General features: G+C 42.6%; 1 protein-coding gene across 13 annotated transcripts in view; it reads right to left on the bottom strand.

The window, feature by feature from the left end:
• Positions 1-18832, bottom strand: part of WDFY3 (WD repeat and FYVE domain containing 3) — a 379376-nt gene that overhangs the window by 203129 nt on the left and 157415 nt on the right. For all 13 annotated transcript variants that reach the window (XR_003096142.1, XM_025215013.1, XM_025215023.1 and 10 more), the window contains 4 exons: positions 15739-15848; positions 13011-13172; positions 8881-9073; positions 4112-4298 (listed from right to left, as the gene is read on the bottom strand). Coding sequence is in view for 12 of the 13 variants with exons in the window: in XM_025215013.1 (XP_025070798.1) it covers positions 4112-4298; positions 8881-9073; positions 13011-13172; positions 15739-15848 (652 nt within the window). In the remaining variant the exon portion in view is untranslated. The remainder of the gene's footprint in view (positions 1-4111; positions 4299-8880; positions 9074-13010; positions 13173-15738; positions 15849-18832) is intronic.

The following is an 18832-nucleotide window of genomic DNA, read 5'->3' as shown; positions in this document are numbered from 1 at the left end:
GGGCACCTCAGTGAGGGAAGGGGGGAGGGTCGGCCCCCCCGCCACTGCGTGCACTCCTGGGGAGGGAGGCATGGGGGAGTGCAAGCCTCCCTAGATTTGTACAGGGAGCCAGAGAAGATGTGGGCTGCCCAGAGGCAGGGGTTTAGGGCAGCAGCAGTGCAGCAGAGTTGTGTTCCCTGCTGCTGCCAGGTAGGCAGGGGGCACTGGGCTGTCAACAGCAGTAGAAGCAGTACCAAGCCTCCCTACCCTGCTCTGTCCTCCTGCACCAGGTCTGACCCGCTGGGCCATGGAGGCCCCTAGACACAGGACAGCAGGGCGGGGAGCCCCAAGCCTACAGTGGGCAGTCCACATCTGCCCCCACCTGCATTGGCTCCATTCCAGCCGTGCAGCCCAAGGGAGATGGGGGGAGGTGCTCCAAACTCTGCTCTAGCTATAGCAGCTGCCGGGTCCCATAGCCCTGGCAACTGGGGGCCCACTCTGGCAGGGCTGGGAGGGACAAGGGCCTCTGGGTCAGGAGTAGGGGCACCAGCAGGGCCAACGGATTATGGGTTGGGAGTGTGGGGCACCAGCAGAGGCATGGACGGAGGAGCTGCAGGGTTCTCGGGCTTTGGGCTGTTGTGGCAGGGGGGGGGGGGGGGGGGGGGACGGGGACCAATCACAGCTGGATCCACATCCTGGTGAGTTAAGGGGGCAGGGGGATTTCCCATGATAAAAAACCCCCAAAATTAAACACCAAAATAGGTATTTAGAATTGTTTTTATTATAATGATAGAAGTACTAGCAGGCTTCCAAACTGCTTTAAAAATGTAAATTTATCAATAAACCATTGTGTACACACACACACACACACACACACACACACACACACACACACACACACACAGAGTGGTGGTTCATTTTAGTCATGGAAAAAATGTGGATTTGAGGATTGTTAAACAGAATTTGGGGGGTTTATTAGAGAATTTGGGATTTTTAAACGGAGAGAAATCAGGACCTCAGCACTAGCTTGCTTAAGATGTCTGGATTTGTGATCTGATGAAGTAAACCCCCAGTTGATAGAAGCTTATATTATATATCTCTGAATCTGTGATACCACTTACACGGGGTTGAAATGAAGAGACAAGTCATATATAAAAAAGCAACAACATTTATAATATCAAAGCAATTATCAAACTTTTAACACAAAATATAAAACGTAGCAGCACAGGTGCAAGAAGCTTTTTCTTGTTTCCCTGAACCAAAATATTGCCTATATCACACACGTGTGCCAATTTTTGTATGACATCCATCTTCAAGCAAAAGAGCACTTGCTTAACATAACAAACATGCCATTAAAATTTTCATAATTGGGTGTCTAAAGCTGGGACCCTAGGTTCCAGGGCTGTGCAAAGCTTCAGTAGCCAATTTGATTCCGAGGAGATTTGGCCTGATTCGACAGCCGAATCTCCAAAGCCGAATCGAATCAGGAGACCCATGAAGAGTTCTGAATTGAATCGGAAGCCTCCGAATCGACTTGGGAGAGATTCAGGGCTGATTCAGAGATTCAGCCATAGGCTGTACAGGTTTCCCTTGCATAAAGTGAACCCACTTTATAATATAACAAATAGAGATAGGTTCCCAAGGAGGTGAGGGAGAGAGGGGGTGAGGCTGGGACTAAGGAAGGGGCAGTGGCTGGGGTGCCGTTCCCAGGGCTGTACCATGCTCTGCCTGTCCCCCCGCACCTGGGTTTCACCTGTCCCCACTCACCCCAGCTCCTGGGCTGCGCTGTGCCATGGTGCAGGCAGCTGGTGTTGGCTGCTGCAGCAGGGGCTGCGAGGAGTGGCAGCAGAGCCCTAGGTGGTGCAGGATGCAGCGCAGCTTGTCCATACTCACTCAAGCCTCTGTTGCAGCGGCCCCCGGAGCGACTGGCGCCCGCTGCAATGAGAACCATTAGTGGGTGCGGGGGACGCCTCTTGCTGCCCTGCACCCCCCAGGAGGGCTGCAGGTTCAGGGGGCTGTTGGGCTCTTCCCAGGGGTGCATGCCCCCAGATCTGCACGCGGGATGCCAGCAGTGGCTCCAGGCTGATTCTTGCTCCGGGGGTGCACCAATCAACAGGAACAGCCCAGTGCCGCCACTGGCCCAGGCCTCCAGTGGTAGCCTGCTGTCATCCTGCACACAGATCCCTTGTCTGAAGCTTCGGTAGCCGATTCGGCGGCTAAATCTCCAAATCCAAATCGGCCAAATCAAATCGAGACAGTGATTCCAATCTCCAAATCGAATCACTATCCCTCGAATTGGCCGAATATAAATCGAATACTTGCTGCTTCGCACAGGCCTACTACGTTCATACACAAGAAACAAAGTTGAATAGCCCAAATTGGGGAAGTGCTAGCACCTTAATACTCTCACCAAAATCAACAGGAATATGGCTACTTAGCAGCTTTGATCATCCAGACACCTAAGTACCTAATTCTGGATTTCCCTGCCTTTTTTATTTATTTATTTATTTTAAGGCACAAAATTTGGAAAGGTTGACCTTCATTCTCAATAGGATTTGTTTGATTGTGAGTTTTTGTTTGTTTTTGGGTTGTTTTTTTTTGGGGGGGGGGGGGGGGGGGGAGGCAGGAATGCCAACATATGCTCTTTCATCATCCAAACTGCCACTGATTAGCAAAATAGGTGGGCCTTATCTTGAAAACGAACACAACAAACATTCTATTTGTAAGTGAGCCATTGCTAAGGCGTGCTTCACAATGTAACTGTTCATGTAGACATTTTCATTACAATAGTTGGTAACATACTTGTGTATGAATAAGTACTGTTGTTTTGTAAGAATAGTGGTCCTGTAGTAACACGACCACATTACACCAGCCTCCTGTTAAAGCTTTCTTATCAGCAAGTTTCTGCTCTATATCATTGTTAAAATGGCAAGTAACAAAAATAAGGTTTTCATATATTTTCCCCCCCATTAGTAAGTCATTCTGATAAACACACAAAAGCGACCAAATGCACACAACCATTGTTCACTTTTCTAAATTTCTAGCAGACTCAAAAGCAAATGCTATAATGAAAGTACCATAACATTTTATTTAGAGGTGCACCGAAATATCAGTCACATATAGGATTAGCACCAACAACAGGAAAATTAACATGATCTGCAATCGGCTTTTTTTAGTTGATGATGTCACTGATAAATGCAGCATGCATGCATGCAGCTGCACCATGCACACAGCCAGGAATGCAGCCCAGCAGCTTGGAAAGCAGCATCCCGCTGGTAAGTTGGGGGGGGGGGGGGGGGGGGTGGGGGGCACACCAAGGAGCCCAGGGGGGGGGGGGGGCTGGGGAGGCGCTGCCCAGCCAGAGCGGGGCATGGGACAGAGCCACAGGTGGCTCGTTTGGGCGGCAGCTCCCCAGTGCTGCGCACACCCCCAAGAGATGCATGGGGGGCATGTGCCTCCCAGATTTGTGTGCAGGGCGAGGATGGACTGCCCGCTGTGGGCTCAGAACCAGAGGCTGCACTTCCATCTTCCCAGCAAGGAAGCAGGGCTGGTGCTGCACTCAGGATGGGCAGCAGCGTGGCACTGGGAAGGGTGGCTATGGGGGGGAGACGGAATTTTGGGGTGGCTATAGCCCACTAAGCTCCACCCTAGTGCCACCCCTACTCGGGACACTACAGTCTACTACAGCTGAGCCCACCTCACCCCCACCCACCCCGAGCGTAGCTGGGCAGCATCTGCCCCTGCTCCACTCCCTCCCTCACCGTGGGGGCCTTGGTCTGCCCCCCTTCCATGCCCCTTCCCTCTGCCACAGACTTCCCTGCAGGGCACTGCTCTCCAAGCTACCAGGCTATATTGCTGTAAATTAGCTATCAGATTGGTACCGCCTGATCTGGCTGGTTAATAACTAGGCATCAGTATCGGCCAAGAAAATCTTTATCGGTGCATCTCTAATTTTATTACTTTGCCAGCATATATATGACATGTATCATCATATAGTAAATACAGTGGTGGGGAACCACTTACTCATATAGTAAGTATCATCAAACAGAAACTGACTCAGCTGAATACCCTAATAACTGAACTTGTGAAAAAGCAATAATAATGTTTCCTTGTTTAAATAATAATTGCATACCTGAGCAAAAGATCACAGAGGAAATTATAGCCTTGCCATATCCTAAAATCATCCAATAGTGTTTGTGATACATCACTGGAATCTTTGAGAAAGCAAGAAAGCCCAGCAAACATCTCAACTATTTCTAAGGGAGAAAGGTCATCAGACTGCTGCATGTTCTGAACACACGTGGACAAACATTCTTTTTCTGCAAAGATACATAATTAAGAAATAAGTTTTCCCCTGATGTATGCATATTTAACATTTATAGGCATAAAGTCATTAAATACAGCTGGGGAATGAAAACAACAGCTAGTGTAACCACCTACTCCCACAAAATATTTAAACGGACCACAAAACTTGAGATCTAGTCAGTTTCATAAGTAGTTTCAAACAGACCTTAAGTTCAGATGCATCTCTTCCCCTGGAAAAATATGTTTTTATAGCTTACATTTTAGAGTAAGAAAATGTGAATACATTTTTCCTCCTGCTGCAAGAAAAATATGACTGAATTTACAAAGAAAATGCAGAAATTGACTATACACTCTCTATGCGATAAAACACATGATTTAAATAAATAAGATTTTGTACTTGAATCCCCTTTACTTATAATAATCCTAAGCATCACTTGCAACATAGGCCATAGACAGACACACATATGAAGCACTCCAAATTTTGAGCACTTCTGGCCACAGACAGAATCTCAGCTCCCATGCTTATCCCCTGCCAAAGTTTCAAAATCATCTCAACAGCATATAGGACCACGCTGTTCAGATAGTGAGAGGAATAGCGGGTCGCTCAATTCTACAGCTGTGCTCTAACCTCCACAAAGGCTGGGTGGGGGCAGAGGGAGGGGGTTGTGGGGGAGAGAGAAAGAGGAGGACGCAGCCTTGGAGCACTCTCCTCTACACTTAGACTCTTGTCCTCTTGTCTCCCAGTTCAGAGTCCAAGAACAATGCAAGAATTATCCTCTCTAGTCCAAGAATGACCGAGTGACCTCCTTCCCCACCTCCTGCTGGAACTGGAAGAAAGGCCCCATGCCTGCTGACTGGAAGCAGGAGACCAGAATCAGAGAAGCTTGCAGGGATTCCTACTCTCCAGCCTTACGGCTGGAGACAAAGATTCCTTGTATGGCTCTCAGGCTCCAAAGATTGATGAATGAAAAGAGAAAGTCCTCATTAGCTACATGCTCCCCTTCTTCAAGGGCAGAAATGAAGCACTGTTAATTCCCTGTCTAGCTACTGACATCCTAAGCAAGTCACTGAAGTTTTCCTCTGCATGCTCACTGAAGGTTCCACCAACCTACATGTAATCTACAATTACTCTAACACTATCAACACCAGCTTTACACTGATACGATGAATATAAAATAAATGAATCAATTTGATATGTCTCTTTAAAATGTTTAACAGCTTCACAGAACATTTATTAAAGTTGTCACAAGGAATTACTCCACATTCTAGAAAGCAGTTGTCTTTACAAAGCAAATCTAGTAATTAGGAGGCTGACACACACTATACATCACCAAAAACTATTGTAATAGTTAATTCCAGAATAGGCCCAACATATCAATTTGCTCTTTAAGAAAAATGAAACCAATACAGACTAAATGTATATTCTAGAGTAAAATGTCAAATGGAAAATCCAAAAAGTTAAATCAATTATAAATCACCCTGTCTTACATTTGAAAACTAAGGATTTTTTTAAAAAAAAGTATAAACCTTTAACTTTTACTTACATTAGAAAATACAACATTTTTTACTTCTTTGCAAGATATGCTGAATTTAGTTCTGTACGTATATTTTAATTGTTTTTCTAGTTCATAAACTGCGTGGCCGGATCTTCTGCATGCCCAAGGACTCCTGAGCACGGACAAAGCAATAACTTTTATTTCAACTCTTATTTTTGCATGCCACTTAAATCTGAACATTATGAGCCATACTCAGTCAGCATGTGGGGGAAAATCTCACCCACCAGCTTTCCCAAAACTGCGGTTGGATTTATGCGTGTACTCTTGATTTGAAGTACTCTTCTTCAATTATCAGACTTTAACTCGCCATCACCAGCGAGATGCACACAATTTCTCTGCAGCTAGGACTAATACTTTAATCAATTAACTTTGTGCTGGAAGACCAGGGCCAAAACCACTGTCCTGGAAGAACACGATGTTGTATCAGATTAAAACACAAAACAAAGCCAGAAACAAAACCTTCAGCCCGTTTCACCTTTTAGTCAGGTTTACTCTCCCATACAGGTTATATTTCAACAGTAATTTCAAGTAATATTTTGAAGCTTTGTACACAGCACTATCAATATGCCAACCATGCTGTATCAGACAGAAAGCTGGGAGTGAAACAACTAAGTAGTCACTATACATTTGTCAAATGGCATAGTCAAAAATGGAAGATTCTTTATACTTCATCTTTACTTCACAATATTTAGATATTAATTTAGCATTTAGACATACCACCGCACTGATCAAAATGTGATAAAAGGTAATTCTGTGTATGTAATTAGAGCAATTATTTGAGAAAGAATTGAATAAGAAAATATTTAAACAAACACTATCCTTATTAGATTTCTTACACCAGGGATCAACAACCTACAGCCAAACAGGCCAGATCCACCCAGTGAAGTCTGATCCAGTCTGCTGATTCCCCAGACCTTTGATGCAGCCCATGTTTTCCTTAGGATGTGCCTATCATCTCCAGCAGCTCCAGCCAGCTGCTACAATCCACATGGAGGGCTATTCTTCAGGGCTGTTCTTCCTTGCTGCAGCCTTTGCTTACTGTTACAGGAGTGCAGGTGGCAATGACGTGGCCTGAGGCACCAGTACGGTTGCAAGCTTTGACCTGTGATTGCACATGGTTGCTGACCCCTATGTTACATCTACATTCTCATCTGAAATAAGCTGAAAACAAGTGATTTGGGAGTCTTCTGAACTCTGAGTTGTAGACCAAGAAACACTGTGGACAAAACTAGCTTTTGCACAAGATGTGCAAAAAAGGGAACAATTAAGAATTACATGCTCTCCAAGGACCACAGTATACTCCATTTATATGCATACCTAATAAATATCTAATTTACTTAAGAGTACAATTCAGAAGTCAGTCCAAATCTACGACCTACTGATCATAATATAATGAACACGAGTTATCTGGATACCAGTTGAATGCACATCTTTTGGCACCATGATCTAACATAACTGTACTTTATTTAAATAATAACTGGCATCAGAAACAGTGACAGGGTAGCAGCTATCAAAGAGCTGCTATTAAGAATCTTTAAATTGGAAAGAGCTAGTCAGTTTGGAGGCATCTAATACCTCAACATTGACAGCAATTAAGATGGGTTATTTGGTACTTAAAGAACATTGCTTATATTAAAGTTTGGGTAAGTGCATAGGCAATTTTAAGTTCCAAGGCTATGCACTCAAATGCAGTTCACTGTAATCACAGTTAACATAACATTATACAGTAGTACGGTTTGTTTGGTTATGTTGACATTATTTCTAAACATTTGTTCCAATTTAAAAGCTTCTTCATGGATCTCCCCACAGGTTCAGAAACCTGGTGGCAAGGGTGTGGTGACAGTCTTAATTACTGTTCTCTTGCCGTCATATTTCCAGACCCTGGGGGAGCCCCACAGGCTAGATGATGTGGGTCTGAGCACTAGATCATGCAGGCTTGGGCTGGATTTGCCATGTGGACTCAGGTCCACAGATCGACCACATGTCACTCATATGGGCAGCAGGGCCTGAATGCTGAGCACCACTGGTTTTTAGTAGACTTGCCCTTTGGAGAGCCATTCCCTACATACAGAAAGAGGAATGCTGGTGAAAACAGTATCTATTTTTAAATGAGTCTTAAAAGCTTAAAATACATTAGGCTTGATATTCAGCAACTTTTCCATGCTTCAACCATGTGCATCTGTTTTCTAAGTTGTTCTCAGACTTACTACTCCATCTGTGGCATTGAACAGCTTTGACTTGGGCGTGGCAAAATCTTATTTATGACACAGAAGCCATTACTAGCTGAACCACACACACATTTCCTTTGGAATATTTGTTAGTACATTGCATACTGTGTGGAAAGCCCATTTACGCTTTGGAAGCACCTGAGAGAGTTTTACTTCCAAGAGCGAGGGAGGCAAGCTATTTATGCTGCTTACTTTAGAAAACGGCAAGAGATTAAAAAAAGTAGAAGGATTCATCCAATTAATTGTGTGTATATGAAAACTTTATTGATTTTGTTTTTGGACAGGTTCTCAACCTTTTCAGACTCCAGGCACCCCTCCATAATTTAATTTAACAGCAAACCATTTCAAAAGCCAATTTATTTCTTATAGCGCTCGCCTCTTCGCACAGGGGCTGGGGGGGGGGGGGTGGCGGCAAGCAAATATTTACCTCCTCGCTTCCTGGTTAAGAAATACTGTTTAAGACAATGCATCAATGTTCACTCTAACAGCTGTAGTTTTGATGGACCGCTAATGTTTCAGGCCATCCCAGAAGAACTCAGGGCATAGGTCATCTTTGCAATCTGCTTCTTCCACACAGGTCCAAGCATTTTATTGCCACCCAGACAGGTAACTGTAAAGGCACCTGGAAATGAGGCAGCCCACCCATAAACACCAGCTGTTGCACAACTCTGATATTTTACTTGCAGGTTCAAGTACTTACAAAAACAGTCATGCCTTCCTGGGGAGATTAGAGTTAGTGGCTATAAGTTCAGTATAAAAGGAGTCATTCAGAAACTGGAAACAAAAAGTAAAAATCTGAATCTGATACGTACCATGAATATATTTTACTACATTGACACTGAGGCCATGACGCGATATAGTCATTAATACTTCCCCTGCGCTCTTTCTCCAAGGAAGATTATAGGGAGGGCACCATGATGTTATTGCACTGAATAAAAGCTGGAGATCATCTTTTTGAGCCAGTTCTTCCGCCGGGGACACAAAACTGCACAATTTTACTAAAATCTGAAACAATGAGCCATTCAGTTACTAAAATATCATAGACAACTAAATCAGAGAAACAGTACTTTGTTCACTGGTACTTCTGCATAGCCTGATCATAAAAATTCAGCATGAACCACATTGCATACAACTGCACTTCCTCTTCACTCCCTCAGCTGAGCTATGCCTTTCTTTCCTGTTTTCAAATCATTCCCATTTCTTCAGAAGCCTTAAATGCCTGGCAAACATCACAAAATGGGACCCCACACAGTTCACCCAGAATCCCTCTGTTGCCAGCTCTCTCAGTCTGGCAAATAGGATAAGTGTGGCCCCACCCACCATGAGGTGAAGCCAGATACGGTTGCCCTGCAGCTCACCTGCATATAAATTTTTCAAGCATCCCAGTATTCATGAGAAAAACACCGGGTTCCAGTCACGAGTGGGGGCTAATTAGCACATAGATACTTGTGGGGAGGGGTATCTGGAGTACAAATGTAAGTGGGCAGCTCCATGAAGATGACTTGTAAGTTTCATATGATGTCTCTTTCAGAAAGAGGTTGAAAAACATCTTTTGGGCTCTGGAGCATAAACCTTAGTAGTCAGTGGGAATGGTGTACAGGATTAGTTGATAAGTCAGTAAAATGCAACATGTTATTGTTGAAAAACGTTTCAGAATATGTTATATCTATGCCATTATTGTTTAAAATATGTTATACTTATGCTACGACTTTGCTTATGAACTTGCTTATGCTAAGTAGCCATCTTAACTGTGTCAACCATTTTCTGAAAAAAGCAGGAAGTGAGCCTGTGTAAGTCTGTGTGCTGTGACAGACGTGGAAATAATGGTTGAATGAAGGCTGGTACGAACCAGCTATAGTAAGTAACAAGATAAGATATAGGAGTCTTAGGAATGTGGAGATGGTACAACATAGGACTGAAAAACAGGCTGGAATTTGAAAGACAACATGTAACTGGTTACAGAGTCCAAAATAAACATGTGTGAAAAAGTGAATGGTAATTGCTGAAGAAGCCTCCAGAAGCTTCCAGGCTTTGGTCGAAGTCTGCCCTAAAGGAAATAAAAAGGCAGTGAAAAGCCAGCCTGATGACCACCCTGACCACCAACACCAACCTACCCGCACGTCAAGAGAGAGAGAGAGAGCCGGAGCCCCCTGTCGACTGGACATCATCTTGAAGAAGCCTGTGACTGGCCATCGCAGCATGACTCCAAGTGCCGCAGGTAGGTGAGTTCATGCAAATGGTGTGCATGACAAGTGTACGATATGAGTGTGTGGTGTGCTGCTAAATAGTCTGACTCAGTTTCCCATTACTATGCAATAAACCCTGGTTTGCTGAACCTGTGTGTTAGATTTATGTTCAACATTATCTACTTTGAAAGTCTTTGCAATGACTTCAAGCCATAAAGTTGGCCACCAAGACCACAAATAAACATGGGACTAAAATTTTTAATCCATCAATAAACCTTGCAGAGTACTAGATATGCTTCTCATTTTGTATAGAATGTAGCTACTTAAGTGGAAATGAAAATGCAACCTTGAAATTAATTGTACACAAAATCCAAATAGCACCTTATGTTTTATCAAACAAGGCACAGAAGAGTATGCAGCCCCTTGTATCTGAGGATGAATCAAATGGACTTCCCTATTTTTCCACAGAACTCTCCATTAGAGTCTTAAATATTACTGTTTTATGGACACTGCTGAGATACAGCCACAAGGTTCAGCACCATTTGGATAGTAGGAGTCATTAAGACCTTGCCCACTGGATACGTTCTAGAGAAGCAGACTGACTTGAGCCAGACTTCTAACAGCTTCAGGTGAAGTTTGACAAGCAACACAACATCTATGCACATGGACCAGCACACTGTTTGTCATAACATACATATATTTGCCTATTATCCCATATGGCCTTCCACCAGAATCTTCTAGCTCCTACCAACAGTCCTCTGGATGTCTGCACACAACAGGGTTTTGCTCCAGAGGCAGCTATGGCAAGCTTTATTTGGAAGAAAAAAATCCAAAATTTGGGATGGCAGCTGAATTATTTACTGAGGCATCTTTTCTCCAGATAAAAAGCTTCCTTCTATTCCATGGAAGGGATAATGGCTACTGTACCAAAAGCTCCTTCAATCTCTTGACACAGACAATGGGATTCTACTCTGTGATATCAAGAAAAATGAACCCCAGTATAGATAGCATATCACAGCTATAAATTGTACACATATTTGCTAGACTGGTTGACATATCTATTGCAAGTTGTGTGCTAATACCTGGCCACAAGACACTCATGGAGCTTCCAAGTTCAGATACCAATTCAGTTCCCTAATCAAGCGAAGGAGAAACGACACCTCAGAGACAGCAAAAGGAAAATTTCCAAGAAATCCTATGCCACTGGATACGGTGCCAGTGAAAAGGCAAAGGAACAAAATACCAAAAAGAGCTCTTGATCAGGCCAGATTTTAGAATCAATGTTGATGTCAAAAACAATGTTTTCTGAGCCGCCTTTGTAGTCAGTGTATTGTACCCATTCATTAATATTGACTAGGGTTTGGAAGACTTTCCTCTGGAAGAACACTCCATTGTTGGATGCAACTTTTATGGACTTTGGGCCTAATCCCTGTAAATGTCTCAGTGTGAAAGGAGAAGGAATAGTAGATCGAACTTTGTCAGGAACATAGCCTTTTCAGGATAGAAAAGACTGAGAACTTAGGACCAATATACAAGGATTTAGATCAGTGGTGACATGTAGGGGATGCAAAGGGGTGCACATGCACCCCCTGACAGTGCCGGTGCATCCCGTCAGGCCGTGCTCCCCACTTAGGCAATGGGGGGCAAGCAGGCACACCGGTGCCCCCCTGCAAGCGCTGGCTGGGGAGTAAGAGCACTGGATGAAGCAGCCCAGATGAAGCGACGTTCCCAGAGAAGCGGAAGCAGTGCTCCTGCGGCCACTCCCATGAAGATGAAACAGAATAGTGAATGCGATCGGCCGTGGGGGAACCCCTGCGCCCTCCCCAGGTCAGTGCGTTTGGCTTTACAGGAACCCCCCCCCCACTTGCTGCATGTGCCCCCCCTAACTAAGGTGGCACCGGTTGCCCATGATTTAGAGTCTACCATGTCCACAGTTGACATGAAGCATCTCACCTTGCTGTGTCAGCCCAGGGATTTCTGTTATCTTTTTTCACATTTTTCTTTTTTTTTTTTTTTTAATCATGCAACAAATAGTCTTAACTTAAATAGAGAGAATAAGAAAGAAGAAAATGTCTTCACAGAAGTTTAATTTGAAGCTTAAGAAAGAACAAGTGGTTGGAAGGAACAAAGAACGGGTTTGCAGATGCTCCATCTGTCATTACATGGGACTACAAGGCAGAAAAGGGAATTTGTTTACCTCTGCTCAAAAGACTAATTTTGCTTTAATGAAGTTCATGACCACCCACAATTTGATCCATAGTAATTCACAAATTAATTATCCAGGGAAGCCACCAAAGTGACCTTCCCTTGCCCATCATACCAATATTGTTTATTTCTCTATTTGAAGTAACTGCATAAATTTAAGTGTGTACATGAATTAATATCAGTCCTGTTAACTTTTAGGGTACCCATTCAAAAGTGGTCATGACTGAAAGATGTCAAAGAGAAAAAGGGGGGCGGGGAAGCAGGGGGGAAACTTAGCAGTAGTTTGAATGCTGTTCCCCTTCAGCAACCCAGTTCAAGTGCTGATTTTATGTGATACAATATTTGCTCAGAAGAACAATGCACTCAACCTCAAGTATGCTTTCAACAAAAATGATCTTTCTAAAAGCACATATTTCTGCAAGAATGAGGGGGGAAAAAACCTTAGTAAGGGACAAAGACTTACTGCTGGAAAGAGTTTTTGGAAAATAATCTGTCTGATGAAAAGGTTAGTTTCTGTATTTCTTCATAAATTAAGTTGTTGATGATCTTACCTGTACAAAGACTTTCTGTAGTAGTGCTCGGCGCTCTGCTAGAGGTAGCTCATTCTGTGCTCCTCCAACTACCTCAGGCACATGTGGAAGGTCAAAAAATAGATACAGACATTTAACAAGTGTGGAAGGCACCGACATCGTAGTCATGCAGTCCACTGTTTTCTGAAAAACAGCAACATTTCACCATATTGTAACAGTGTTTTTTTTTTTTAACACAGCAGAACTTGCATTTAAAATCAGGTCATTCCAGACCCATGAATAAGATACTAGCTATGCAAAATGTTGTGACATATGGGAGCTACACAAACACAAGTTTGCCTTGCTTCTTTACTTGCTGAATTCATAGAAAGGAAAAGTTAACAAACTGCATTTCTGATTAATGTCTCAACGCTTGAACAGAAAAAATAATGGAGAGGGAAAAAGAAAAAAAAAAAAAAAAAAAAATCAGACTACCCTTAAAGACGGGCTTAAATATTCTAATATTATAGAAGCCTATGTTTGTTTGTCTGTCTGTCTGTCCGTCCGTAACACTTTCTTTGCACTCTGACTGGTTGTTTCCCTCAGCCAGAGTGCTCCAAGTGTGGGGGAGTGCCACCATGATTCCGAAGCCACGCCGAGGACCAGACAGAGGATGGGGGAGCCAAGGCCAGCAGCTCTGGCCTCAGCTCCCCCACCCTGCTCTCTGGAAGTGGCACCAAGGACCAGATAGGGGGCGGGGGAGCCGAGGCCAGCATTCCAGCCCACTCCCTGCAAGAGGCAAAACAGTGGTAGCATGGGGCGTTAGGTGGCGGCACTCCATCCTAGCTCCCCCTCCCCCGTCATTCTTGATGGGCAATTGGCTAGTATGCACAATAATTATACAATCCATTATTCATATAGCAGATGCACCCAAAAGCTATGATTAGCTTAAAAGCTATCTTCCAAAGATAAGATAACTTAATGGCTACAAAATCAAATTCTGCAGAATGTTGACACTGCCAGATCATAAAGCCCTTGAGTATTAGAGCTGTGCTAAGCTTCAGTCGCTGATTCGATTCGGAGGAGATTCAGCCCGATTCAGCAGCCGAATCTCCAAATCCAAATCAAATGAGAAGACCAATTAATCTCTCTGAATCAAACTGGAAGCCTCCAATTCGATTCAGAGAGATTCAGTCATAGACACAGCTTTATATGTTTTTTCTATGTACCTCAAGGTACCAGGGGAGACTCGTGAATGCTGAGATGGTGGGGCAGATGGAGCGTCCCACAGGAGCACAGGGGGGTCCCCCGTGCACTCAGTGGCGGACCCAGAAGTGGACCAGAAGTACTCCCGTGAGATGCTTCATTTGCCCCAACATCTCAGCATTCACGAGGCACACCTCGTACCTCAAGGTACATAGAAAAAAAAAATAAATGTATAAAGCTGTGTCTATGGCCAGATCACTGATTCTCCAAATCAGAATCCAATCTCTAGATTTAGATTCATCCGAATCGGATTGGGACAGTGATCCGAATCAGTGAATCGAAACACTGTCTCCTGAATCGGGCCGAATCTGAATTGAATATCGCCCGCTTCACGCACCCCTATTGAGTATCTTAATTTAGAACCAAATAAATTGAAGGGTATGAATATAAAGTATGAAGAGGGAAGAACTGCTGGTCAACATGTCAGCAGCATCCTGAAGATTAATGTCTCTTAGGTGTTGGCACTGGATTTATGACCCAGATGCCTTGTGCCAGGCAAACCCAAACCCAAACATTAGGGACAGCCTTAATTCTTGCAAATCCATACAGACTCTCTCATTATAAAGGGTGAGATATTCAATTTTTCATTATTCTTTTCAATGATCCATTAGGTCTCATTTATATTTCTCAAAATATACACACCCCATTTTAACAGGTTTGGACAAAAAAAAGATTGCAAATATTTTTGCTAGTAAGCACTGGTACTCATTCAAAGCACTAGATGATTATTTGTGAGTATTCAGATAGCTGATGTAGTAGTAAAAATATTTCCAAAAGTTAAGTGTTTCATCTATTTTGAGATAAAAAATATTTGTTGAAAATAATAATAATGGTCTCAGTCACAGTCAAGACCAAGAATCAATACTGTGCAACTGGGATGATTGGTCACACGCTGCCACAAATAATTAGCAAAAAATGAACAACATTTAAAACAACTTATACATTGAAATTTTTCACTAGCTATTCGCAAAAGTTATGAATTTTATTTAGAAAATAATTCAATAATGATTCATTAACACAAAATAAATTAGATAAAATTTCAGCTGTTAACTCCATCAAAGAGACCTACTCAAAGAAAACTATTATGTGAAGTTCTTTTTCTGTTAATAGTCATTTTGACTTACAACAGCATAATTATTATTTTAAAGACATGGATTCACAGACCATACTTTCTATGGCTTCTTGCATTTCTGTACTTTAAAATCATTACTTACCTAAAAAAATTACTACTGAGCTAACACAAAAGATTTCAGTCCCCAAAAGGACTCTCCTGTAGGCAACTTCAACCATAATTAGTGCTGCTACTCAAGCACTATAATAATTACATTTTTCAGTGCAAGGAAGTGAAAGTAGCAAGTAACCTAATGACTTAACTTTTACCAAATGGATATTGTAGGGCCCTCCTCCTGCCCCTTTTCATACATGTTACTTAACCAGGAGTCCTCTGTACTATATAATACTGGGATTCTTTTCTTTGCTTTTCTGTTTGTTGATGAAAACTAACCTGTCCTGATGAAGCTAGTAAATTAATTGTAGTAAGCAGCATCCAACCTCTGCTGGCTTCTTCACTTTGATTGATCTCCAAGAACTGGACTATGGCACGACTTGCAGCCTCTGTTGGAAAGGAAAAATAAAAAGCAATTGACACCAAGTAAAAAACTGCTGTATGGAAAACCCCCATTTTTTTATTGAGTGGTGATGTTATCAAAACAAAATACGACATTATAAACACAGCTATAAAATACTTTTGAATTGGAGAGTCTATTTAGTTTTATATAAACCATTCTCCAAGATTTGCATTCCCGGTATCAACTTTCCCCGATTAGTATAGAGAGAGGCTATTTTTTTTTACAAGTTCAAACGTAGTTTAATATCCATCTCCCCACTTACAATAAATGAAAAGATATGACAAGTTTCAGGTAACAGAACTAAATTCCACATTTTATTTCTTGTTGCCCTCTGCATTTCTCATGTTGTTGGTTTATTACCTCCTTCCTATCACTTTGTACACAAGACTGAATACAACGCTACCCCCATAAGAGAGAGGAGGTACCAAGCCAACTCCTAGAGTGGGTCATTCACACAGACCATGATTTTGAAGTGTATGGTAGAAGATGAGGTGATTTCAAGCTTTTCAGCACTCTCCACGATTTCGTTCTGTGAGCGTTGATTCCCCACACTAAGTTACAGCATGTTGAGGACTTTCTTCCATCTCTCAGAATTGAAGACCTAAAGCAAGTAGGAGTATTCCTCACCTGGGGGGGGGGAGAGTCTGTGGGTTTTTTGCATGTACCCAAATGATCCCAAATGTCCAAAGTGACACTCTGAGATCTCTCAGAAAGAAAGGTGGTGAAAATCTAAAGTGCTCTACCTACCCTGGGTACGGTCAGGTCAACTGTACCATAAACCATTCAAAAAACCAAGAAGAGTCACTTTGTATATCCACTTGATCAATGGAGCTATTTTAAGAAACACCAATGTAAGGACAGCAACCTTAAATGTTTTCAAAGCAAATACATTAACAGCTCAAAAAAGTTAACATTAAAAGAAACAATAAAACTATTTCTAGAAATTCTACAGTAATGCAGCAATGCTAGCCAACATTTTTATCTTTAAGCCAAAAATAAATTACGTATCTAATATAGCCAAACAGAAGAGGGAGAGCCACCAGCTATCACTGTGATCCAAGTAGAGTTGCATACCTCTGACTCTCTGAACAGAGTTAAAAACCCTGAAATAAGTTACTACCCAAGAAATATGAAGTTTATTTCTAGGCGAGGCTTGAAAAATATACTTGTCCAAAGCGAGTCAGAAGCTTTCCTGGGCTACTGTCAAACATCTACCCACCCACCCACACATGCCAGTAGACCAGGAAAGCTTCTGACAAATCAAATCCAACTCTGATAAATAAACAAATGTAAGATAAAGTAGCTGATGAACAGGACAGAAATGCAAGGTGCTCCACCTCAGGAATAAAAACCTGCATCACACTTATAGGCTTGGCAATGCTACACCTGCTGGCACCATGACCGAAAGTGACTTGGGGGCTGACGATTGACCACAAGATGAACATGAGCCGCCAATGCAATACTGCAGCTGGCAAAGCTAACAAAACTCTGGCTTGCATCTACCAATACATCTTGAGGAAGACTCAGGATGTCATCCTCCTGCTGTACTCGCCCTTGGTGAGGCCACAGATGAAGTACTTCATCCAATTCTGGGCTCCACAATTTAGGAAGGACATGGAAAAGCTTGGAAGAGTCCAGAGGAGAGCCACATGCATGATCAGAGGGCAAGAGAAACAGGACTTAGGAAGAAAGGCTGTGAGCTATGGGCCTGGAGAAGCACAGGCTCAGGGGTGACTTGGTGGCAGCCTATAAGTATATACAGGGTGTGCATCAGAACCTATGGGAACACCTGTTCACCAGAGCACCCCAGAGGATGATAAGGTCCAACTGTCACAAACTCCTGCAAGACCGTTTTAGGCTGGACATAAGGAAAAACTTCTCAACTGTCTGAGCCCCCAAGGCCTGGAACAAACTCTCCCCCGAGTGATGGTGCAAGCACGTACTCCGGACACTTCGCAGAAACATTTGGATGTTTTTCTTGCTTGCATCCTTTGACCCTAGCTGACTTCCTGCTCTTTGGGCTGGACCCGATGACCTTATGAGGTCCCTTCCAGCTCTAATGTCTAGGCAATCTATGAAATTTATGAAATATACATTAGAAAGAAAATTTAAGAGATTAAGCATGTCTTCACCGAAAAAGTGATTTTGAAGTGACTCAATAGAATTAATAAACTAAAAAAAAGTTTTATAAAGTAGAACAAAAAAGGATTAAGAATTTCTGGGGAGAGTAGTTTAAAACCCTAGAGGTAAAGTACAAATATTAATAAATTATGCATGAAACAGAGAACTCCTGGGGAAAACAATGAAAAAAGTGTTACACATGTAATTAACTGCTAACTGAGGCCAATGAACCGAAACAGAGTAAAACTGAATTTCAAAACCAGCTAAAAAAAGGAAATCCATACACACATCTCAATTTCAGTTTCCTTATGTCCTCTAGGCATATTACATCAAATTAAAAAAAAGAAGTTCAAATGAAAACTATTTAAAAGGTAAATGCTTCCCATCCCTAATTACCCATGTTACTCCCCCAAATGTCTAACAAAGTTTACCAGATCCATACTTGGACACGTGATGGGGAACAGTATACATTCCCAAGCTAGAGATTCCCCTCACCAAATGCACTTCCTGTTTCATCCATGGGGTTCTGTATCTGAACATCTAAAATTACCAGGATGATTGCTGCCAGGATTTGGCAATTTGGGCTTGGTTGGTAACAACAACAAAAGGCTTCAGGGTGCTAATACAATAATAAGATACAAAATCATACCCCCATCAATGGTCACAATTAGGGCTGTGCGAAATTTCAGCAGCTGTTTCGTTTAGTTTCAGATTTGGATGTTTCGGCGGCCAAAACACTAAACCCAAAATGAAACGCAAGGCTCCAAAACACCTCTGAAACAAAACAGATCCATCCAAAACGTTTCGGAAATGTTTTGGACCGTTTCGAAGGTGGGCTTGCAGGGAAAG

This window comes from Alligator sinensis, unplaced genomic scaffold, assembly GCF_000455745.1.
Source record: "Alligator sinensis unplaced genomic scaffold, ASM45574v1 scaffold1142_1, whole genome shotgun sequence".
NCBI lineage: Eukaryota > Metazoa > Chordata > Crocodylia > Alligatoridae > Alligator > Alligator sinensis.
Note: the sequence above shows the minus strand (reverse complement) of the source record. Positions and strands in the feature narration are given on the sequence as shown.